The following is a 19,151-nucleotide window of genomic DNA, read 5'->3' as shown; positions in this document are numbered from 1 at the left end:
CGACGGAGCTGCCGGACCGCAGCTGTGCGGAGCCGGTGTGGATTGGCCAAAAAATTGACGCGTCCGGAGCACGCAGTCAAGACGCACCGCACCGCAGCCGCACCGCACACGCAACCGGTGTAAACCCGGGGTTAGCATGTCAATCCAGCTGTTACAATTTGTACAACAGAAAGTCATGTCTTCCTGCGACTACATATATCAGCTTTGAGTTCTATTAAACAGACCCTGAGCAAGTGGATTATTTTGTAAAAGTTGAGATCATCATTTCAGTCTTCATATTTTGGAGAAGTTCTTGTTCAAATGCTGTGTTGTGCTTTTCTAATGCATAATGGGTGCCTTGGCCCAATAATGGTTGGGAAACAAATTTTCATCCAATTTACCTACAGTCAAGGGGGAAGCGGAAAAATGAAGATCTTCTTGTCTGTCGTATAAATAAAAAGCTAGCATGCTCAAGACTATGTACTGTATGATGGATACTGTATGTGCAAGTGGTTAGTAGGGGTCAGTTTGTCCTGAAAGAAATAAGAGAAATGTGAGATTATCCCCTTACTGGTGATCATAGCAGGTCGAGAGTGTCTCATCTTCACAGGCCCACTCCTCACTGTCGTCGGTGACTGAGGGAAAACAAATGGCTTTGATTAATAAGCAGTCCGCTTGTTGACAGCTGAGGTTTGACTGGGTACCAATCAAAATCCCCCAGTCCAATGCTTATTAAATTCCTTCAGAATAATAAAATCCGGTTCTCGGTTATAGGACAATTTCTTTGGAGTAGTACGGTATTTAGGTCAAGTCACTTGGGCCGTTTAAGGTAACCTCTTCCAAGTGCAACTGCCTTTTGTCACTTAAGTCCATTATACACTCACAAGACACTTCTAATGCAGAAACATGAAAAAATTATGTTTGTATGGAATGAAAAACTGGAAACATGCTGCAAGGTCTGCAAAAAAAAAATTCTGAATTTGAAAAAAAATGGCCAGTTTTGATTGGCACTCTCAGAAGTATCAAGATAAGAATGTTCATTATTTTATTTTGCGGCTGTAGACAATTGCACTGCAGAAAAAAGGGCCAATACTGAAACACTATCATTTCATAAGTGCTGCTGAAAGCACAGATTAAGTTGAATTTCAAACATTTTTCTGTTCTACGATGTGATGAGTGGGAGTCGACCAATCTGAGTTCGGCAATGTAGCCACTTCATACGTTAGTAATGACCTTCACACTCTTTTAGGCTAGATATGGCATAAACCTTAAACACATTTGTTGCGGCCAGCATATATTTGTGATACTCACAACTGCTTGTGACTACAAGGTGGCTTGAGGATCTGGGAAACAAAACAAAACAAAAATATTCCAAATGTCGGCTCACGATGTGCACTGATGCTTGAGTGTTGTGCACCTGCTGCCGATGCTGATGGTGTCCCCATCCAGGTTGCCACTCCGTCCAGCTGCTTGGGCCTTTTTGCCGAGTTCCAGCATCTCCTTGATATTAAGCTCCACGTTCATCACTGAGATGTAGCCATCTGTGAAAGCCAGAACAGAGAACAGCCACTGAAAAGCTCAACAGAACAAAACTTGTTCACCACCAACCCACTGACATTTTGTGTATGTTCCAACTCACATTTGTGATTTGCATCCCGTGCCAACCATTTGCCTTTAGGGCAGTTGGTGGTACGAATTATGCTGACAGTGTCCCCACTTTGAACAGGCAGGTCATTCTTGCGGACTTTACTCGCCACCATCACCTTGGCATGGTACATGGGCTCCTCGTCGCCCGTCACCTATAGAGACAAACCGCAGCCTCCTCAGCCTTTAGTTTCAGCTAGCAACACATATTTTTCTTAATCAACAAATAATTTGATTGCAATTTTAGTGACCTGCACTCAGAAGCCAGGTCCCAACTAATTGCAGGGTACACTTTAATAAATACGTAGCAAAGCTATGAGGGAACTATGCGGACCAAAAGTATTTAAAGTGTTTCAAAATACTACAAAAAGCACTGGCCAGACCTACTTTAAACTTCTTTTTCATTTCATTTTCTTTCTTTTCTCTCTCTTTTTGCTCCTTTTTCTCCTTCTCCAGTCGCTGCTTCTCTCTCTTCTTCATTTCCTTATACTCAGCTGTGTTGGGGCTCTGGCGTTCCCTACTGGGGGAGGAGGAGACTGTTGAGCAGCAACAAAGGCTTGTTTTCCATTAAGAGTGACAAGCACGATTGGTTGAGCATGAAGAGAACCATATGCCAGTAAGACTGACATGAACTCAAATGGAAGTGGTTTGCAGTACAAAGTCTCATTTCAACGAAAGCATGAGTGATATGCATCATACCTGTGGACTTGATTATGGGATGTATGTTCTCCTGATATGCTGCCCCTGTTTGATCACCACAATGAGAAGAGATGGGAAAAACAACAACATCAAAGGCGATCCTCCATCTGGCAAAAATCAATGTCAATTATAAGAAAACGGCTCATACCACGGATTCCGCGGCCAAACGTTAAGAGACACCTCCTCTTTCTTGAAGTAAAAGGTAAATAAATATTAATATGTTATTGATTACCACAGATAGCGTAAGTAAAGTGAATAAACGTTAATTTCAGTTACATACAATAAATCAGATGTAAAATTATTTACCGCAGCAAGGTTGTTGTCAGCATATGGATCTAAAAGAAAAAAAGTTAAATTTAGTTGTGCGAGGGCTTTTTAGGGGGGGGGGGAAATATTAAAGAGTAAGTGTGTTATATGCAGCTCCACTAGTCCAAACACGATACTCTGCGTTTGTGGAATTCCCAGTTAGAGTATGAACAATTTAGTGCCATCTAGTGGTGAACTAATGCCATGCACCAACCTAAGTTTGAAGTGTGCACATTTTCAAGTATGCACACTACCTTGCCTTACCACTTTGCAAGCCTACCACCAATTACTACATTGACCAAGTTCTTCAGATATCCATAGCAGAAAGATGGCAGTGAAACATGTCAGCCTCCCGTAAGGCGTTTTGTGACCTATGATATCTAATTAACCATTATTTGACCTATGATTATTTAAAGAAAAATACAGTAAAATAAAATACATTGATGTGATAGAACATATTTTTTGCATATTATTGACATTAATAGTGGGTTATTCAAATGAATTAACATTGAAAACTCAAAAAATTCTAAATACTGTCTCTTTAAGCAGGAAAACCCCCCGCTTTTATTTCAATACTGTCGATTTAAAATGACATTGTAGTTGCTCAGGGCTCAGGTAATAATAACCAATCACAGCTCACCTTTTTTTCTGAAGCTGAGCTGTCGATTTGTTGTTAACTAAGCTCCGAGCAACTATGATGTCACTTTTCATCAACAGCAAGTGGGAAACAGGTCGCTGAATGAGATGGATGAAAATAGGTAGTTTGCTACTTAACTTATATTCCACAAGAAAGACTAGTGGCGGTGCATTCAACATAGTATTGTAAAGAAAGGAAACGTCCTTACTCTTCAGATTGCCTTTCTGCTTGTGCGAGTTCTGGCATAGGAAAAACTTGATGGTTTCCACATCTTCATATACATTGTCACACTCATAGTTTTGGTCACTGAAGCAAACAATTCAATTACATAGCCATAAAAAAAATAAAATAAAAAAAAGTTGGATTCTTTTTGACTCTCACCTTGTTCGTGTGTGAGTCTCATTAGTTGGAGCTGCTTGGAGACCGAGCTCGCTTTCATCTCGGGAAGAGTGGGACTCAGCAGCTGACAGTTCAGTATCAGCATGAGAGTTTGGAGGAGGAGCAAAGATCACATCCTCATTCTGGCTCTTTTGATCATATGTGATGGACTCTGTCCAATTTGACGATTCAGGCAAGCCGGCTGCATGAGGAGGTATTCCACTCAGACTGTCAAGTTTCAGCTGCTGGGCAACAAAGCTTTCATTGGGCCCTGCGGAAGTACACGTGTCAGATTGTGAAGTCTTGGAATCAGGGACTCCGCAGTCTGTTGGCACAGAAGGTGGAGAGCTAAGGCCTCCCAAATCTAGAACTTCTAGGTCTAAAGCAGCAATATCGACAGCTTGACTCTCTGTGGGCTCAATCTCTGGATTCTCAAAGTCTGGAAAAACAGGAGCATCCAGGACAGCACTGGAGATTGGCTTTTCTGACTCTGGACCTTTAGGTGACTCCTGTCTGAGATCTGAGAACACCTCTGCAAAGAGAAACATCAGCACTTAAAGAGATGTCCACTCTCACCACAAATATGCAAAATCCAAATAGCAGTACAAAAAAAAATTTAAAATAAAAAAATAAAAAAAATAAAATAAAAACTCATACAGGGGATGTCCAGACAAAATAAAGGATGGAGAAAAAAAAGAAGAAAAAGTTAACACACCACTAACTGAACGTTTTTGTGGCTGTCTGAGAGCTACTAATGGTGGCCTGGGAGGCTTAAATGGCTTTGGCCCCAGTGACCTCAAGTCAGGCAGAGGATTCTTCTGGGGAGCCGAATGGGAAGGGCGGTCAGCAGCAGTGACAGAAGGACGTTCAGCTTTATCTGGGTAACACTGCTTCACCAATGCAGATTCTTTGGGTGTAAAAACAAACAAACAAACAAACAAACAAAAAACATTAAAAATTACAAACATTTTTAAGTCGATTAATGTATAGTTACAGTTTGCAACACACTTCGAGCAGAGTTCACTTTGGAGAAAGGTCGGGCAGAGATGCAAGCAAGATGTGGGAGACCAACAGGTGGAGGTGGAAGTGGAGGTAGGTCAGGCTCCATATTTTCCATGTTAGGCGGCGAAAGGAATGATCTCTCGCCCGTTGCATAGTCAGGCGAACGCAGACTCTTGAATTTGCTGGAAATCAATATGTGTCGGCGGGAGAACTTTCTCTTGGCCCTCTCCAAGGTGCTCATGATGTGATTGTCAGAGTCAACACTCATCTCTCCTAATGGAGGAGTGACTGAGACATCCGGACTGGAAAGGCGGCACTCTGTGGTTAATTGGTCACTATCTTCTGAGGTCTGCTTTTCCACAGAGGGCAGCTCACCAGGAGCACTAGAAGGTCTGGTGGTCAGCTCAGCATATGTGGGTTCCTCTTCACTGTCTGTGCTCAACTTTGGCACTCTAGAAGACTTCAAAGCAAGCAGCAAATTTGTCTTCTTCGGTTTTATTTGTGGGACTTCTTTTGCCGCCTCTTGTTGTTGTTGTGACTCTTTTTTGGTGAGTGGGTCAATCTTCTGCTCTTTAGAACAAAGGACCGGAAGCACCCGAGGCATGCATCGTTCTTTGAAAGACTGCCTTTTTGTGCTGTCTCCACTAGATGGCTGAGAAGAGGGGGAAATTTGCGGAGATTTTGCTGGGAAAGAAGTTGACCGCTTTCCCCCAGAAGCTCGTAGTTCATCTCTGAAGATGACTCTAGGAACCACTGTTGTCTTGTTTTCTGTGGCAATATTAATACTGCTAACTACTGCACTACAGTGGCCTCCAGCAGGAGGAAGGTGTTTGGGTTTTTCTGCGACAGCTGGCCGAGTGGTTTTGGACTGAGCCAGAAGAGCTTCCTCTTGAAATTTAGCTCTCAAAGCTTTGAAGCTTATTTGACTTTCCTGGGGGGGAAAAAACAAACAAACAAAAAAAAACAGAATAATTATTTCATTTGCAATACAATAAATTGAATACGATAATGCTTGCTCTACTAGAACAGATCGAGTCCACCCCCAAACCTCAACACCCAAATAAGAACTTTCTACCGAGAATATTTAGGTTTTATTTTGATTTAGCATGTAATTGATTAAGATAACCTCAATTTTAGTAACATAAAAGGCGAAGAAAACTGCAGTCAAGTTACATTTACACGAACAACACTCGACTGTTTCGAATTAATAGATAATTTTGAGTGACGTGTCTAATCTACCGCAGGTGCCGCCATAGATTTGGGCATAGTTGTCATGCTAAGGTAGTAGTGGCTAGTGGGGCATATTGGTACAAAAACAAACAAACAAACAAAAAAAAGACCACTATACTGCAATTTGAATGAAGCAAGATGAAGGACGCCACCTGGGCTAGTGCAGGTAATGAAATAACGGCACAATAAGCCGACGAGACATGTATTTGCTTACCTCCTCCATTGTATCTCGTTTTGCACATCACTATTCGGGTTTGCGCATCTGAATGCTGCCTGAATGATGATGGCTGTCGTGGGTTTTCGTGTCCGTGGACTACTTTCAGGTTAAAGTATGAATGCTAACCATCGACAATAATACAAACAATTTGAAAGTGCCGGAGCTGTGTTGCGCATGCGTAATTTGTGTCACGGTGTGCGTGCGCGTTCACGATAGTGAGCGAAAAGAAACGTTCAGTAATAAAAGTAGTTTGATGACAAAAGTTGATCTCAGGCAAAGTTTTCAGCATACACCTCTTAGGCCCGTGTATTGTTTTTCCAATTTAGTTGAGTAAAAAAAAGCCATTAAAACAATCGAGTGTCTCAAAACGTAGATAGGTCAACACAAACAAACAATAATAGCCTAAATAATTTCTGTGGGAGAAGGTAAACGTCCAAAACCAAATTGTTGGCCTCTAGTTTCTTCTACTTTTTTTTTTTTTTTTTGAAGCGCTGTAATAATGTTGAACCGGAAACCTCAACACCCAAATAAGAACTTTCTACCGAGAATATTTAGGTTTTATTTTGATTTAGCATGTAATTGATTAAGATAACCTCAATTTTAGTAACATAAAAGGGGAAGAAAACTGCAGTCAAGTTACATTTACACGAACAACACTCGACTGTTTAGAATTAATAGATAATTTTGAGTGACGTGTCTAATCTACCGCAGGTGCTGCCATAGATTTGGGCATAGTTGTCACGCTAAGGTAGTAGTGGCTAGTGGGGCATATTGGTACAAAAACAAACAAACAAACAAACAAAGACCACTATACTGCAATTCGAATGAAGCAAGATGAAGGACGCCACCTGGGCTAGTGCAGGTGATGAAATAACGCCACAATAAGCCGACGAGACATGTATTTGCTTACCTCCTCCATTGTATCTCGTTTTGCACATCACTATTCGGGTTTGCGCATCTGAATGCTGCCTGAATGATGATGGCTGTCGTGGGTTTTCGTGTCCGTGGACTACATTCAGGTTAAAGTATGAATGCTAACCATCGACAATAATACAAACAATTTGAAAGTGCCGGAGCTGTGTTGCGCATGCGTAATTTGTGTCACGGTGTGCGTGCGCGTTCACGATAGTGAGCGGAAAGAAACGTTCAGTAATAAAAGTAGTTTGATGACCAAAGCTGATCTTAGGAAAAGTGTTCAGCATACACCTCTTAGGCTCGTGTATTGTTTTTCCAATTTAGTTGAGTAAAAAAAAAAAAAAAAAAAAAAGCCATTAAAACAGTCGAGTGTCTCAAAACGTAGATAGGTCAACACAAACAAACAATAATAGCCTAAATAATTTCTGTGGGAGAAGGTAAACGTCCAAAACCAAATTGTTGGCCTATAGTTTCTTCTACTTTTTTTTTTTTTTTTTTTTTTTGGGAAGCGCTGTAATAATGTTGAACCGGTTTGTAAAATGGATGGATGGATGGATGGATGGATGGATGGACGGATGGATGGACGGACGGACGGGCGGACAATCACATGATGCAAATGTCAAATGTGCCAAATGTTTAATTGCTTTAAACCCTATATTATTTTGGAACTCCATGTTCCTGTTGGGTATTGCTGATAATAAGAGATGATTAAACTTTCCCAACTGTTGTCAGAGTTTTTGTTTACTCTTTATCAATGATTCACCATGGTTGGTCTTGATTGCATTGGCAAGAAGACCCCCAGGATGACAACAGCTGTTCCGTGATGTTCCATTTTCATCTTCAGGATTAGCCTAATGCTGTAAGCATGGGGAGAGTAATTAATTTACTCATATGTTTTTGCATGCTACATCTTTCAACCAGTTTCCACATTAATGTGAACGCATACAGGAGGCAATGGATAACGGCGCATAACAGGTACTGCGTACATTCACATGATAATTTAATGAATTCTGCGCATAAGTGGTAATGGAAACGGAATTGATGTGATTATTTTTGTTTTGTTTTTTTCTTCCAGGACCAGTGATGCTACTGCTAGGAGGGTTAGAGCTGTAAACAGACCAATACCTGTTAACTGCAAACTGGGGCTCTGGTCAACATGGACACCATGTAACTCTTGCACAGACCAAAAGGTACAGAACAATATTTATTCTGAATAGATGGTGTAATACAGTCATTTACAAGTGTCATATATTTTTATTGTGGTTGTGCCGCTGTTAAGAATCATTTGTAACTTTTTTGTCTGTTTTCTTGGAAGTTATTAGCCGATTGTCTGTCTGGGTGTGGTATAAGTCAAAATGGACGAATCAGTCATGCTCTAAAAATCTCCTAGATAGAGACTTTTTTTTTCATCATTTTAAAAGTGAACACAATGAAGATTTCACATTGATCCCTGAGATGAATCGGTTTCCTTCCTCCTTGACTATTTGTGTCAGTTCCGTTTCCGCTATCTGGAGAAAGCATCACAATTTGGTGGGACGCCGTGCTTCGAGACACTGTGGGAGACGCTGGCATGTCCAGCAGCAACTGTGCAGTGTTTGGTGCCAGATTACTGTGGTGAGAGTTTCACCTGCAAAGAAACAGGCAAGTTCTAACAACAGCAAGGGCTCACATTGATGCATAAGCAATATTTGCTGCCGTAAATACAAATGTACAGTGTTAATGCACATTTGTTTACAGAAAAAAACAGGTTGAGTACTAAAGAAGTAGTAGTAGAAGATGTACAGTAATCCAACAAGATGATTTGTGGTTGCTATGGCAATTACTGACACCCTATTCTTCTCCAGCATACTGTATCTAATAATTATGAGGGTGTTATTTTAAGGTCCAATCACGACACATTTGTTCTTTATTGCAAGATAAAAGAGACATAATGGCCTTTGCTTGTATGCTGCAGGCCGCTGTATCAGCCCGTCCCTTCGCTGTAATGGAGAGGCAGACTGTGATGATTTTTCAGATGAAGAGGGTTGTGATGTGTTCAACCGGAGGAATGACAAGTGCTCCACCCTCCTCACCATCCCTGGTGCTGAGCGTGGCACTCAGGGGTAAACATGCTTACTATAACGTAAATGAAACAAAGCACTTAAAATGCTCATCAAACCATGATTTTTTACTGCCAACAAAAAAGAAAAGAAACAAAACCCCAATTGATGCCGGTCTTTCTGTCTGTTTTCTACAATTTTTTTTACAGCTCTAGGACGATAGCCAAGTTATTCCAAATTAAGATGGTAATCTTTTGAAAAACGCTGAAGTGTACACAACTTAATGATTTTTTTAAAATGTGCAGTCATTTCCCTAAACAGTTGTGTTCCACAGATCTTGGCAAGCATGACTCAGAGACTTGTATTGGCTGAGGAGGTTTCGAGACATGTACATAGATGATAGATCATTGCTTGACATACCGTCAACTGTTCGTTTTGGCCATAATGACAGAGAAATGAACAAAAACATGTTATTTTTACAAGGAACACATTTGTGTCTCTCTATTGTTTCAGCTACAATGCCTTGACTGGAGGATTTGTGGATCACGTACTGGACCCAAAGTATTTTGGAGGAAAATGTGAATATGTGTATAACGGTGAATGGAGAAAGTTCACCTATGACTCATTCTGTGAAAACCTGCATTACAATGAAGATGAGAAAAACTACAGGAAACCTTACAACTACCATGCCTACCGCTTTGTGGTACCGTGATTTATTGTTGTAAGCAGCTTACCAGATAGACTGAGCTGATACCTGGTAATGCAAGTTTATCTTTTGCAGGCAGAAGCTACATCAGAGGGCACTGAGGAATATTACAATAACGTTGTGAGCCTGTTAAACGCAAGGAAAACTATGAGTTCCTTCAATCTGGGCGTCACAGTCGGCATTTCCTATGCACGAGTGGGACTGAGTGGAAGTGAAGAGTCCGAGTTTCTAAGGAATATATCACAACATAAAAGCCAGGTACTGTAATATCATGCACAACATCAAGTACAAACAATCATAATTATTATATATCACAGGCGTCGGGTGGAAACCTTGCATCTCCAAAATCACTTTTCAGGAAACAAAAAGCCAGAAGAAAGCCAAATTCAACACGTAACAGGTCAATAATTTGCAATAAATAAATAAATACTACTACTACTACTACTACTACTACTACTACTACTAATAATAATAATATAACATACCCATGTGGGCACTGACCAATATGTATTTGTGGTAAATAAATAAATGGGGTGGCACGGTGGTCTAGTGGTTAGCACGTCTGCCTCCCAGTTCTGAGGACTTGGGTTCGAGTCCGGGCTCCGGCCTTCCTGGGTGGAGTTTGCATGTTCTCCCCGTGCCTGCGTGGGTCTTCTCCGGGTACTCCGGTCTCCTCCCACATTCCAAAGACATGCATGGCAGGTTAATTGGGTTCTCCGAATTGTCCCTAGGTGTGCTTGTGAGTGTGGATGGATGTTCGTCTCTGTGTGCCCTGTGATTGGCTGGCAACCAGTCCAGGGTGTCCCCCGCCTACTGCCCAGAGCCAGCTGAGATAGGCGCCAGCACCCCCCGTGACCCTAGATAAATAAATAAATATTGAATGAAAAAAAAAGAGAAAAAAAAAAAGAGGTTTTGGTCCCATGCCAGGATATGTACAGTTGAATCTCCAAAGTCAATGCCCAAAAATGGTCAAATTTGTAGTTCACATGAACATTTCTAGAAAAAATATGCCTCAAAAGTCAATCAAAACTTAATGTTCAAATCCCATGATCATTTTCATGTGTCCGTCAGGCATTTTCAAACACTCTGTAGTTGTATTTATTTAGCAGTGAACAACATAATTTGTATGATAATTAAGAATGTAGAAGTATTGTTCCAAAATGCTTGTACAGTTAATCAGAGTTTTAAGGTGCTGACTGGAATGTATTGTTGGAGCGTCAGCCCGGCGAGAGGTAGACGGCCGGACCGAGATTTACGGTCGCCTTCGCCCTCCCCTCGGGCCGACGCTCAGTGAAGATATCTGGGGGGGTCCAACTGTCCTCTTCAAGAGTGATCGTATATTATGCATCCCAGGTGTTGGAGGAAAAATCTTCGCTTGTATTCGCCTTAAAGTAGAAGTTTACCAACTCAGAATCTAAAAACACTAACAGTCGGGCCAGGATTCAAGCTGTAGACAAAAAGATTTATTTGACACAGAAATACAAACAAGACATATATTCTGGCCAGAAGGGATCAGAAATCCGTCGAACAAACGGATGCACTGGTTTTTATAGCCTTACTAGATCCACGCCCAAACCTTTTCTTTGGCCGTGACATCTTAAGGTAAGTAACGTTATTGGGCCACTATAAAATTTGCCCACTCCTACATATTAGCCTAATTATTCAAATGAATGTCTTTGGCCACTAGAGTGCACTGCAAGATAGGAGTTTAACTTGGTGCAGTACTATTTTGTGACCCTTGGGGGCACTGTTACTCCACGCAAATTTAGGCCCGCAACCTTTGGCCTATTTTAGAGTTGCCCTCTGTATGAACTTCATGTTTACGCAAGCTCACGTGTAACTTCCTACTCATAAATCTTGCGGACAAGACATTTTTATAGCTTGCACCTGGTCTTGGCGAGCTTACTCAGGTGGAGCACGTGGGCGAGCCCACGTGATCGGAAAACCCCTATCTCACAGAATGCCTCCAAGGTCAGCCAGACCCAGGAAGACCACGTTTATGTTTTTTTTTTTTTTTTTTTACCACAATATGGCCAACAGAATAATTCTCAACTGACAAGTATCGTGTCACAAAAACCCACATATGTCTGCTTGTGTCAGAAGAAAGGATAATGTGTCAGAGCCGGTTTGGTTCAAACCAGGGGGCCTTTTACAGGGATGGGGGCATGAATCTACATAGATAACTAAAATTAGATACATCAGCATTAATACGATTTTTATCCATTATAGAAAGTAATTTAATTTGACCATAAAAACAACTTCATCATCATGTGCTGAGGCTGGAAATTTCAATCCTGGCCCTGTCTCTTCTGTGCTAATTTTTGTATTCCCGCTTCCTCCCACATTAAAAAAAAAAACATGCACATTCATTGAAGGCTAAATTATCCTTAGGTGTGAATGTGTTTTCATAATGTGTGTTTAGCTGTAGCTTATGCTTTAATCGTGAATGTACATATAGCCTTGTGGCCAGTGGCGCTCCTGCCATTAGGCGGATTAGGCAAATGCTAGGGGCGCTCGTGAGCAAAAGGGGCGACAGGGAGAGGAGATGTTTTTTTTTTTTTTCTTTTCTTTTTTCATCCTTTGTCAGTCAAGCTAACGGCAGTATGCATGACAGTACATGGGGCTGTGAGAAACCAAATTTCAAAATAAACCTTACTTTACCAAGTAGTATATGTAGATCAATGCATGTAACACTTTTATTTTGAAGTGTTACCGGAAGCGCGTCATCGGTGCTGTAGATGTGCGCCTCTATTCAGAGTTTTTGAACAATGGCAATATCCATGTGCACCAAACTGCTGGGCCAGACGTCAGTAACACAACATAGTCCTGAAGTTACGTTCAAGCCCCAGGTAAGAGGCTAATAAGACATAATTATGCTGATGTTGTATTGTACGTCGCCTGTTGCCAGCGTTTAGCCGTGACTGCCAGCTAACAGCGAGCTAACAGCAATGTTAGCAGTCATGCGCAACCCTAAACCGGGCACTGGTTTTGCCGCCTTTTCAGCCGCGTTGGAGTTTATTAATGATGAACGAATTGAGTCATTTGAATGGCTCGTCAATGTGAAAGATGGGAACCGAGTCTTTATTGACAGCGGACAACGACCCCCTGCCCCTTTCCCACTATAGCATTCGCTTTCGGAGGGAGAATCGTCTTCGCACATTAACGTCAATCAATTTACAACAATTTAGTGGCTCGTTAAGGTCTGAAACAAGCAAAAAAAACAAAAAAAACAAAAAAAAAAAACTGCTCGCTGCGCGTCATACATGGCAGAAGTGAAGAACACAACAGGATCGGCCGGCGTACAAAAACAACTCCAGTGTGATGAGCAGGGGGATAGGAAAAGCTTGCCACCAAGTAGAAGTGAGTAAACTACAGAGTAGATTTGATAAATGACAGCTAGACAATCAAAACACGCTCGCTGGTGCAGTGTAAACACGTGCTGGACAAAGTATGTAGTGTTGTACATACACATTTATATTTTCCTGTGTTCTATAAAATTATGAAACCTTACTGAATGTTATTTTTTAAGACTATTCAATATGTCAAAATGAAACAATGATCTGCCCACTCCTACAGAAGTGTAGACTGTGGTGTGAAAGTGGACAGAGAGAGCAAAACTTTATTGTTGACGAAAATGCACCTTGACTCTCATGTACAGTGTTCCCTCGTTTTCTGCTGGGGTTAGGTTGCAGAAAATACAAAAACATCAGATTTAGGTTGATGAAGTGCCCCCCCCTGCACTTTCTTTCTGGTGACAGGTCTGGCTCTTTAGTTAAGAAAATGAAATGACAACACTAGTATGCTGTCCTGGATCAAGGCTTAAAAAATAAAATAAAATAAAATAAATAAATAAATAAATAAAGATCACGGTCAGACTCTCAGGTGGATGCGCAGGCTGATACAGCATGGACGTACTGAATAAACTAAACTGGGCTGCTCATGCTGTAGCAAAAAGTGAAGCCGGCGGCGGCCATCTTGCGTTGCCAGACTTAAAGTAAGTTGACTTTTCCGCAGCATACATTATCTTCCTCTGCAGCGAAAATATCACTGTGTGACGTATGGTTGTACCAATAAGTATAAAATAAGTGTGGGAGATGCTCTAAATGCAGTTTTCATCAGTAAGAAATTAATGTCGATATAAATTTTCGCTCATAAGGTACTGAATGCTACTCATGTTGTTCTGCATCATCAGAACCAGTTATAAGAACCATCAACAATGAAATGAAAGCAAAGCACACCAGAAAAAAAACAAGTCTTGTGAAATGTAAACCTAACTTCTGCAAGTCCCGATTCATGATACTGAGATAATACTCTGAATGGTTGATGCAAATAATTAATTTCGTTCTTTGCTAGGCTCTCATTATCCCATACAAGTGATTTATTGTTGTACAAGTACTACATTATTAATTTTGAACTGCAACTGCGGTTTTAAAATTCCAGAGACGTGAAGATACCGTGTGCCCTGTGTGAGTTTATGATAAATTATTTTGTGGTTGGTCTAAGAAGTTGTGTAGGGTCGTGTTTATGTTTGGTCTAATAAGACCCCCTCTTGGCGGTTGGGGGGGCACTACCAGAAATCCTGCCTAGGGTGCCAAGTTGCTTAGGAACGCCACTGCTTGTGGCTCCTAAAATGTCACATGATGAATTTGTGCTGTCAGGACCTTGGGTTCATCAGGCTTTGGTCGAAAGTGGAAACGGCTCACTTCAAGATAAGAAGTAATAGGCTGATGCTGCATGAGGATTTCTACCTGTCACTGATGGATCTCCCAGAGCAATATGACTTTGGCATCTATTCCCGCATCTTCAATTCGTTTGGCACCCACTATGTCACTGAGGGAGCAATGGGAGGAACACTGGAATATGTGGTGGTGGTCAACAAAACATCCATGGCTGAATCAAGTAGGGTTGGCCTTCTTGTTTATACATGTTAAGTCAACTACATCTCTGTCGATGTGAACCTTCTTATCATTATATATCCCTTTGCAGAACTTGAATGGACAGAGGCTGGTTCGTGCATAGGTGCATCTATTGGTTTGAACTTTAAATTGGGCCCCTTTGGAGGAGCAGATGTCAACGTGGGGGGCCAATTATGTGGAAAAGGTAGACCCGTATTACATGGTGAGTGAGGCATTGAACCATAGGCATACATGCAACTTTGTCATTTAATTAAACAAAAACTACCAGATGATTACATAAAAAAAAAAAAAAAAAGACCAGACTTTTCTATTTTACTTTTACCTAAAGTCACAGACAGTGGCTCCGCTATGATAATGGATGTTATCACGCTGGTGAAGGGGGGTAACACGGACACCAGTGGTGGGTTGTTGGTAATCAAGGATCCTGACACCTATCGCAAGTGGGGGGCAAGCCTTAAATACAACCCGACAGTCATTGAATATGAGGTAAGAGCCCCCAAATATGTGTGTGTTGAAAAATGCTATCGCTAAGCCATCTTGCACCACTGGATGCATAGACGTTTTTGCATCTAGGTTTACTTTTGTCCATGATATGGATCTTGTGCAAAAACAACAACAAAATAAGAATACAACTACATTTAATGTAATTGACCATCTCTGTCTCGCTGTGCATCCCCCCAACCCCCCCTCCCCACTGAGCCAGATCATGCCAATTTATGAACTTGTGCGCCTCAGCACAGCATCAGATCAAGTTGGAGCCAGACTGGCCAACCTCCAAAGGGGACTGGATGAGTATCTGCAGCAGTTCAGTTCTTGTCGTTGCGCCCCCTGCAGGCACAATGGGATCCCTGTGCTCACTGGTACATCCTGCAGCTGCATCTGTAAGCCTGGTTACCAAGGAGAGGCCTGTGAGGACACTCAACGACCTGGTGAGACAATAATAAAGCAGTGGTTTGCGTGATTTTATTACATTATTATAATGTTGTTTTTCTTGTAAAATACGATAGTTCCTTAACTGTGATCTATCAAAGTGTTGACATTTTGACTGGATGGACAGTTGCTTTCTGCCAACAGGAACTGGAATGGATGGGTCATGGTCCTGCTGGGGAGTTTGGTCTGCTTGTACATCTGGGAGGAAACAGCGTACGAGGGCCTGTAATAATCCGCCGCCTGATGGAGGCGGAGCTACGTGCCTAGGCTCCTCCTCTCAGTCTCAGCGCTGTTGAAGTTTATATGTTCAATAATTCAATAGTCTGTAAGTCATCGCTGTAAACGTTTCAAATAAAATGAATAATTCTACAGATCACAGGATATATACTTTTATTGTGAAAGAAGTTGTGCTCTCTGAACTGTGACTGACCTAGAAATGGAATGTAAATGTTGGGAAATGCAAAACTGACAGAAGAGAAAAAAAAAAACAATTGGATGTTGAATCCTGTTTGGGGTGTCAGATGATTATCTGTAAAGACTTCAGCATGTTTTGTTGAATGTTTTTGAAATTCATGAAAAATTAATATACACTTTAAATATGCAAGTATCTTACGTGGGAGATACATTTCAGTTTCAATTGAATTCTAAGTTTTTATTTCATTTTTTTTTTTTAAATAAATGAAAGTGAACACAGAGCAAGAGGTAAAACTCTGCCACTAATCAACACAAAAAGTGATTAACAGTAAATGACAGCAAACAGTTAAGGACGCTTTCAAAGAAACAATTAAGCAAAATAATTCAATAATTCATGACCTTGTGCTAAATATATTTTTACATTAATTGTGCTTTTATATATATATATTTTTTTATAAATACAAATAGACTGAGATGATTTGGTTTTATAATCCAGATTGTTCAACAAACTCACACCTTAAGTTGAAATACATCATTCTTTTTGTTTTGTTTTGTTTTGTATTTAGGTTTGGAAAAAACATCAGTTCCTCTTAATTTGTACTCACTTTCCCTTTTTTTTTTTTTTTTTTTTTAAATTGATTTGCATATGTTAATTGGTAAAATTTCATGATGGGCTTTATATATTATAAATGTTAAAGTTTTTCATTGTATGAATATTGGATTAGTGTGGTCTCTGTATCCACAACTGAAAACAACACGAATAGCAAGTTCTGTAAAAGAATAATGGGTTCAGGGGTTTGCAGCAATGAGTGATGATGAGACCAGGATGCCCGAATCTGACATTGGAATGGCCCCGCCACCTAAGAAAGCAAGGCAATCTATGTCCAGAGTCCAAAGTTATGTTGATAGCATCCTTTGAAGTGATGGCACTGTGAGTTCTTGCCACATAGTGGGTGAGAAGAGGCTCCTTCACTATGACAATGTACCTGATCACATTGCCTTGAACATCTGACAGTTCATTTTCAAAAATAATATTGCTCTGCTGAAGCTAGCTCTCAACTCACTCAGCTAGGCTCAGAGTTATTTTTTTAAACTTTCCCAAGACGTAGACAGCATCAAGACAGCCGTAATGACAGTTTGTGGATGATGCCTGAAGAATACTTTCAGGAATGCATGAAGGCGCACCAGAGAAGACTTGGAAAGTACGTTAGACTCCAGTGTGACTAATCAGACTGTTAGAGTTATTGTGTATATATTATTCTATATTTTCTCTTATTACATAGTTAATTGGCAACTATGTATTCAGTATTTCACTATGAGTTTGGAGCTGCTGCATGTGTATTCAACCTGAGGACGGACACCTGGAATGCGGGAATGAAGAATGACAGCCTTCAAGGAATAGTGGTTGTAAAAGTTTATGGTTAAAGGATGTCCTCTGTATTTTACGACTGCTGGAGTTGCTTATCACATTGCTGTTATTTCCTATTTCCCTTAGAGGCAAGTGTATGGCCTATTGTGTCTGTTAGGGAATCCCAAATAAAAGAGGAGAAGTAGGGAGTTGTGTCAGAAGGGGCTGGGAGCTTGTGATCTGCGCACAACTCTCTGTCAGCTTCTCCTCGCGAGTAATCAAATCCTTGTGTCTTCTCATTCTTTCTTCTGTGTATTTTAAATGTTGCAGGTCTTGACTTGACATTAACTTGGTCCTTTCGAGCCGGATCCCAAGACGCCTAAAGGATTCCAGTTGCAGAGTCGACCTCCAGCAAGACCGTGGCCACGGCAAATACTACCCTTTTCCGGGACTGGATTTCGTCTCTGTGACTGGGATCTGGAAGGCTGACGGGAATCCAAAGGACGAGAAGACATCTGGGTGAGAAAAAATGTACTTTCCGGGGGAAAGTGTGAGTGAAAAAGATTGCGCGAAGGTACTGACGCAATAGTGTAAAACCTTGCGAATACTAGTCAATGGCAAGTAAAGGGAACGGAGCCCAGTAATGTCCGTGTAAAGAGACGATGCCGGAGTCGTGTACGTACTTAAATTCCGTGAAACGCAGAAAATAAAAGGGCCTTGTGTGAGTGTGTGAAGTGAATGGAAGTGTAGTGTCACTTGATACTTACTTCATTTTAAACAAACAGGATTGTAAGTGACAACTCATTGTGGAAGCAAAGGCAAGAATTCTCCGCCCTGTTGGGTAGAAGCTTGAGGATTACCACAGTGAGAAATTTATTGTCACCCTGTTATTTTGAACATATCAGTCCCTAGGGAACTCTAGGTTCACGGACTGAACCAAATTCATATAAAAATGGGGAAAATAAACAGTAAAATCGAGCCAAAAGATGAACTATCCAGTAAGGATTGGATGTTCATAGAAAAATTAGATCCATCTAAAATATAGCATTTAAATACGTGGATTACAAGATATACTTTTGCTGGCCAGCTTAATTTACAATAGTAAAAATAATAACAATAATAATGGTAATCCACTATAATATGAAATAAGGAATAAAATGAAAAGGAAAGTTGGAGCTTTAACAGCCTAATATCGAGGCATACGTGTATTGTCTGTAAAAGTATATGTGTGTGGCTTCTCATTGTGTTTGTCTCTGTGAGCTCTTGTATGTGTCTGTGTGTCATATTGTCTAAAGATGACGGCTAAAAGGGTTTAAATTGTGTATAAGGGGTTGTTAGATCGTGTCTAACATAACTATGTCAAAACGGTGAAATTGAGAAATTTTGGTCTGTATCAAATATGAGGTGCATGGACCAAAAAGTGGTCCCAGAAGAGGTCATCACCCGGTCCTCAGGTGAAAATTGTGTATTTTTGTTTTTGGATGGTAAAGCTAATTGTTTGAGAGTGAGTTAAGTAGGTGATTGATGACAAGTTGTTGAACTTCTGACAGGAAAAAAATCCTTTTTGTTGGATTGATTTGAGCATGGGAAATGATAAAAGTAAGAGAGAAACACGAAAGTAGAATTGATTATGGTAGAATTAGAACAACTGGACAAAGAGAAGATGAATTAGTGGATGATTGTAAGTGGGATTTGTGAAGTGTTTAGAACAAGTTGTGGTGGTGTAGATGATGATGATAAGACAGGAAGGAAGTGTAATGTTAGAGGACACTGAGTTAAGAAATTACCCTC

General features: G+C 40.7%; 2 protein-coding genes across 7 annotated transcripts in view; one reads left to right on the top strand and one right to left on the bottom strand.

Annotated features, from left to right (window-relative positions):
* Nucleotides 1–6,565, bottom strand: part of LOC144005795 (uncharacterized) — a 10,484-nt gene extending 3,919 nt beyond the window's left edge. Inside the window, exons 1-13 of one of the 2 annotated variants that reach the window (XM_077504136.1) lie at nt 6,090–6,565; nt 4,652–5,576; nt 4,359–4,550; nt 3,647–4,175; nt 3,474–3,571; nt 2,629–2,657; nt 2,471–2,511; nt 2,323–2,367; nt 2,011–2,140; nt 1,619–1,778; nt 1,397–1,520; nt 1,291–1,322; nt 551–614 (exon numbers count right to left, since the gene is read on the bottom strand). In XM_077504136.1, the coding sequence (XP_077360262.1) occupies nt 551–614; nt 1,291–1,322; nt 1,397–1,520; nt 1,619–1,778; nt 2,011–2,140; nt 2,323–2,367; nt 2,471–2,511; nt 2,629–2,657; nt 3,474–3,571; nt 3,647–4,175; nt 4,359–4,550; nt 4,652–5,576; nt 6,090–6,098 (2,378 nt within the window). In that variant the 5' untranslated portion in view covers nt 6,099–6,565. Of the gene's footprint in view, nt 1–550; nt 615–1,290; nt 1,323–1,396; nt 1,521–1,618; nt 1,779–2,010; nt 2,144–2,322; nt 2,368–2,470; nt 2,512–2,628; nt 2,658–3,473; nt 3,572–3,646; nt 4,176–4,358; nt 4,551–4,651; nt 5,577–6,089 lie in introns of both variants that reach the window. The other variant, XM_077504126.1, reaches the window with a different exon arrangement.
* A 1,214-nt stretch (nt 6,566–7,779) lies between these two features.
* Nucleotides 7,780–17,643, top strand: c8a (complement component 8, alpha polypeptide). 5 transcript variants are annotated; one of them, XM_077504148.1, is made up of 11 exons: nt 7,780–7,982; nt 8,083–8,197; nt 8,501–8,648; nt 8,962–9,109; nt 9,560–9,749; nt 9,828–10,010; nt 14,411–14,651; nt 14,739–14,870; nt 14,997–15,154; nt 15,372–15,597; nt 15,743–17,643. In XM_077504148.1, exons 1-11 carry the CDS (start codon nt 7,873–7,875, stop codon nt 15,892–15,894), a joined length of 1,803 nt encoding a protein of 600 aa, XP_077360274.1. In that variant the 5' UTR covers nt 7,780–7,872; the 3' UTR covers nt 15,895–17,643. The 5 variants fall into 5 exon arrangements, with proteins under 5 accessions (XP_077360274.1, XP_077360284.1, XP_077360302.1 ...); XM_077504158.1 differs by having other exon boundaries at nt 15,726–17,643; XM_077504176.1 differs by having other exon boundaries at nt 15,503–15,597; nt 15,743–15,971.
* The last annotated feature ends 1,508 nt before the right edge of the window (nt 17,644–19,151 follow it).

The sequence above is a fragment of the Festucalex cinctus genome, chromosome 1, assembly GCF_051991245.1.
Source record: "Festucalex cinctus isolate MCC-2025b chromosome 1, RoL_Fcin_1.0, whole genome shotgun sequence".
Lineage (NCBI taxonomy): Eukaryota > Metazoa > Chordata > Actinopteri > Syngnathiformes > Syngnathidae > Festucalex > Festucalex cinctus.
Note: the sequence above shows the minus strand (reverse complement) of the source record. Positions and strands in the feature narration are given on the sequence as shown.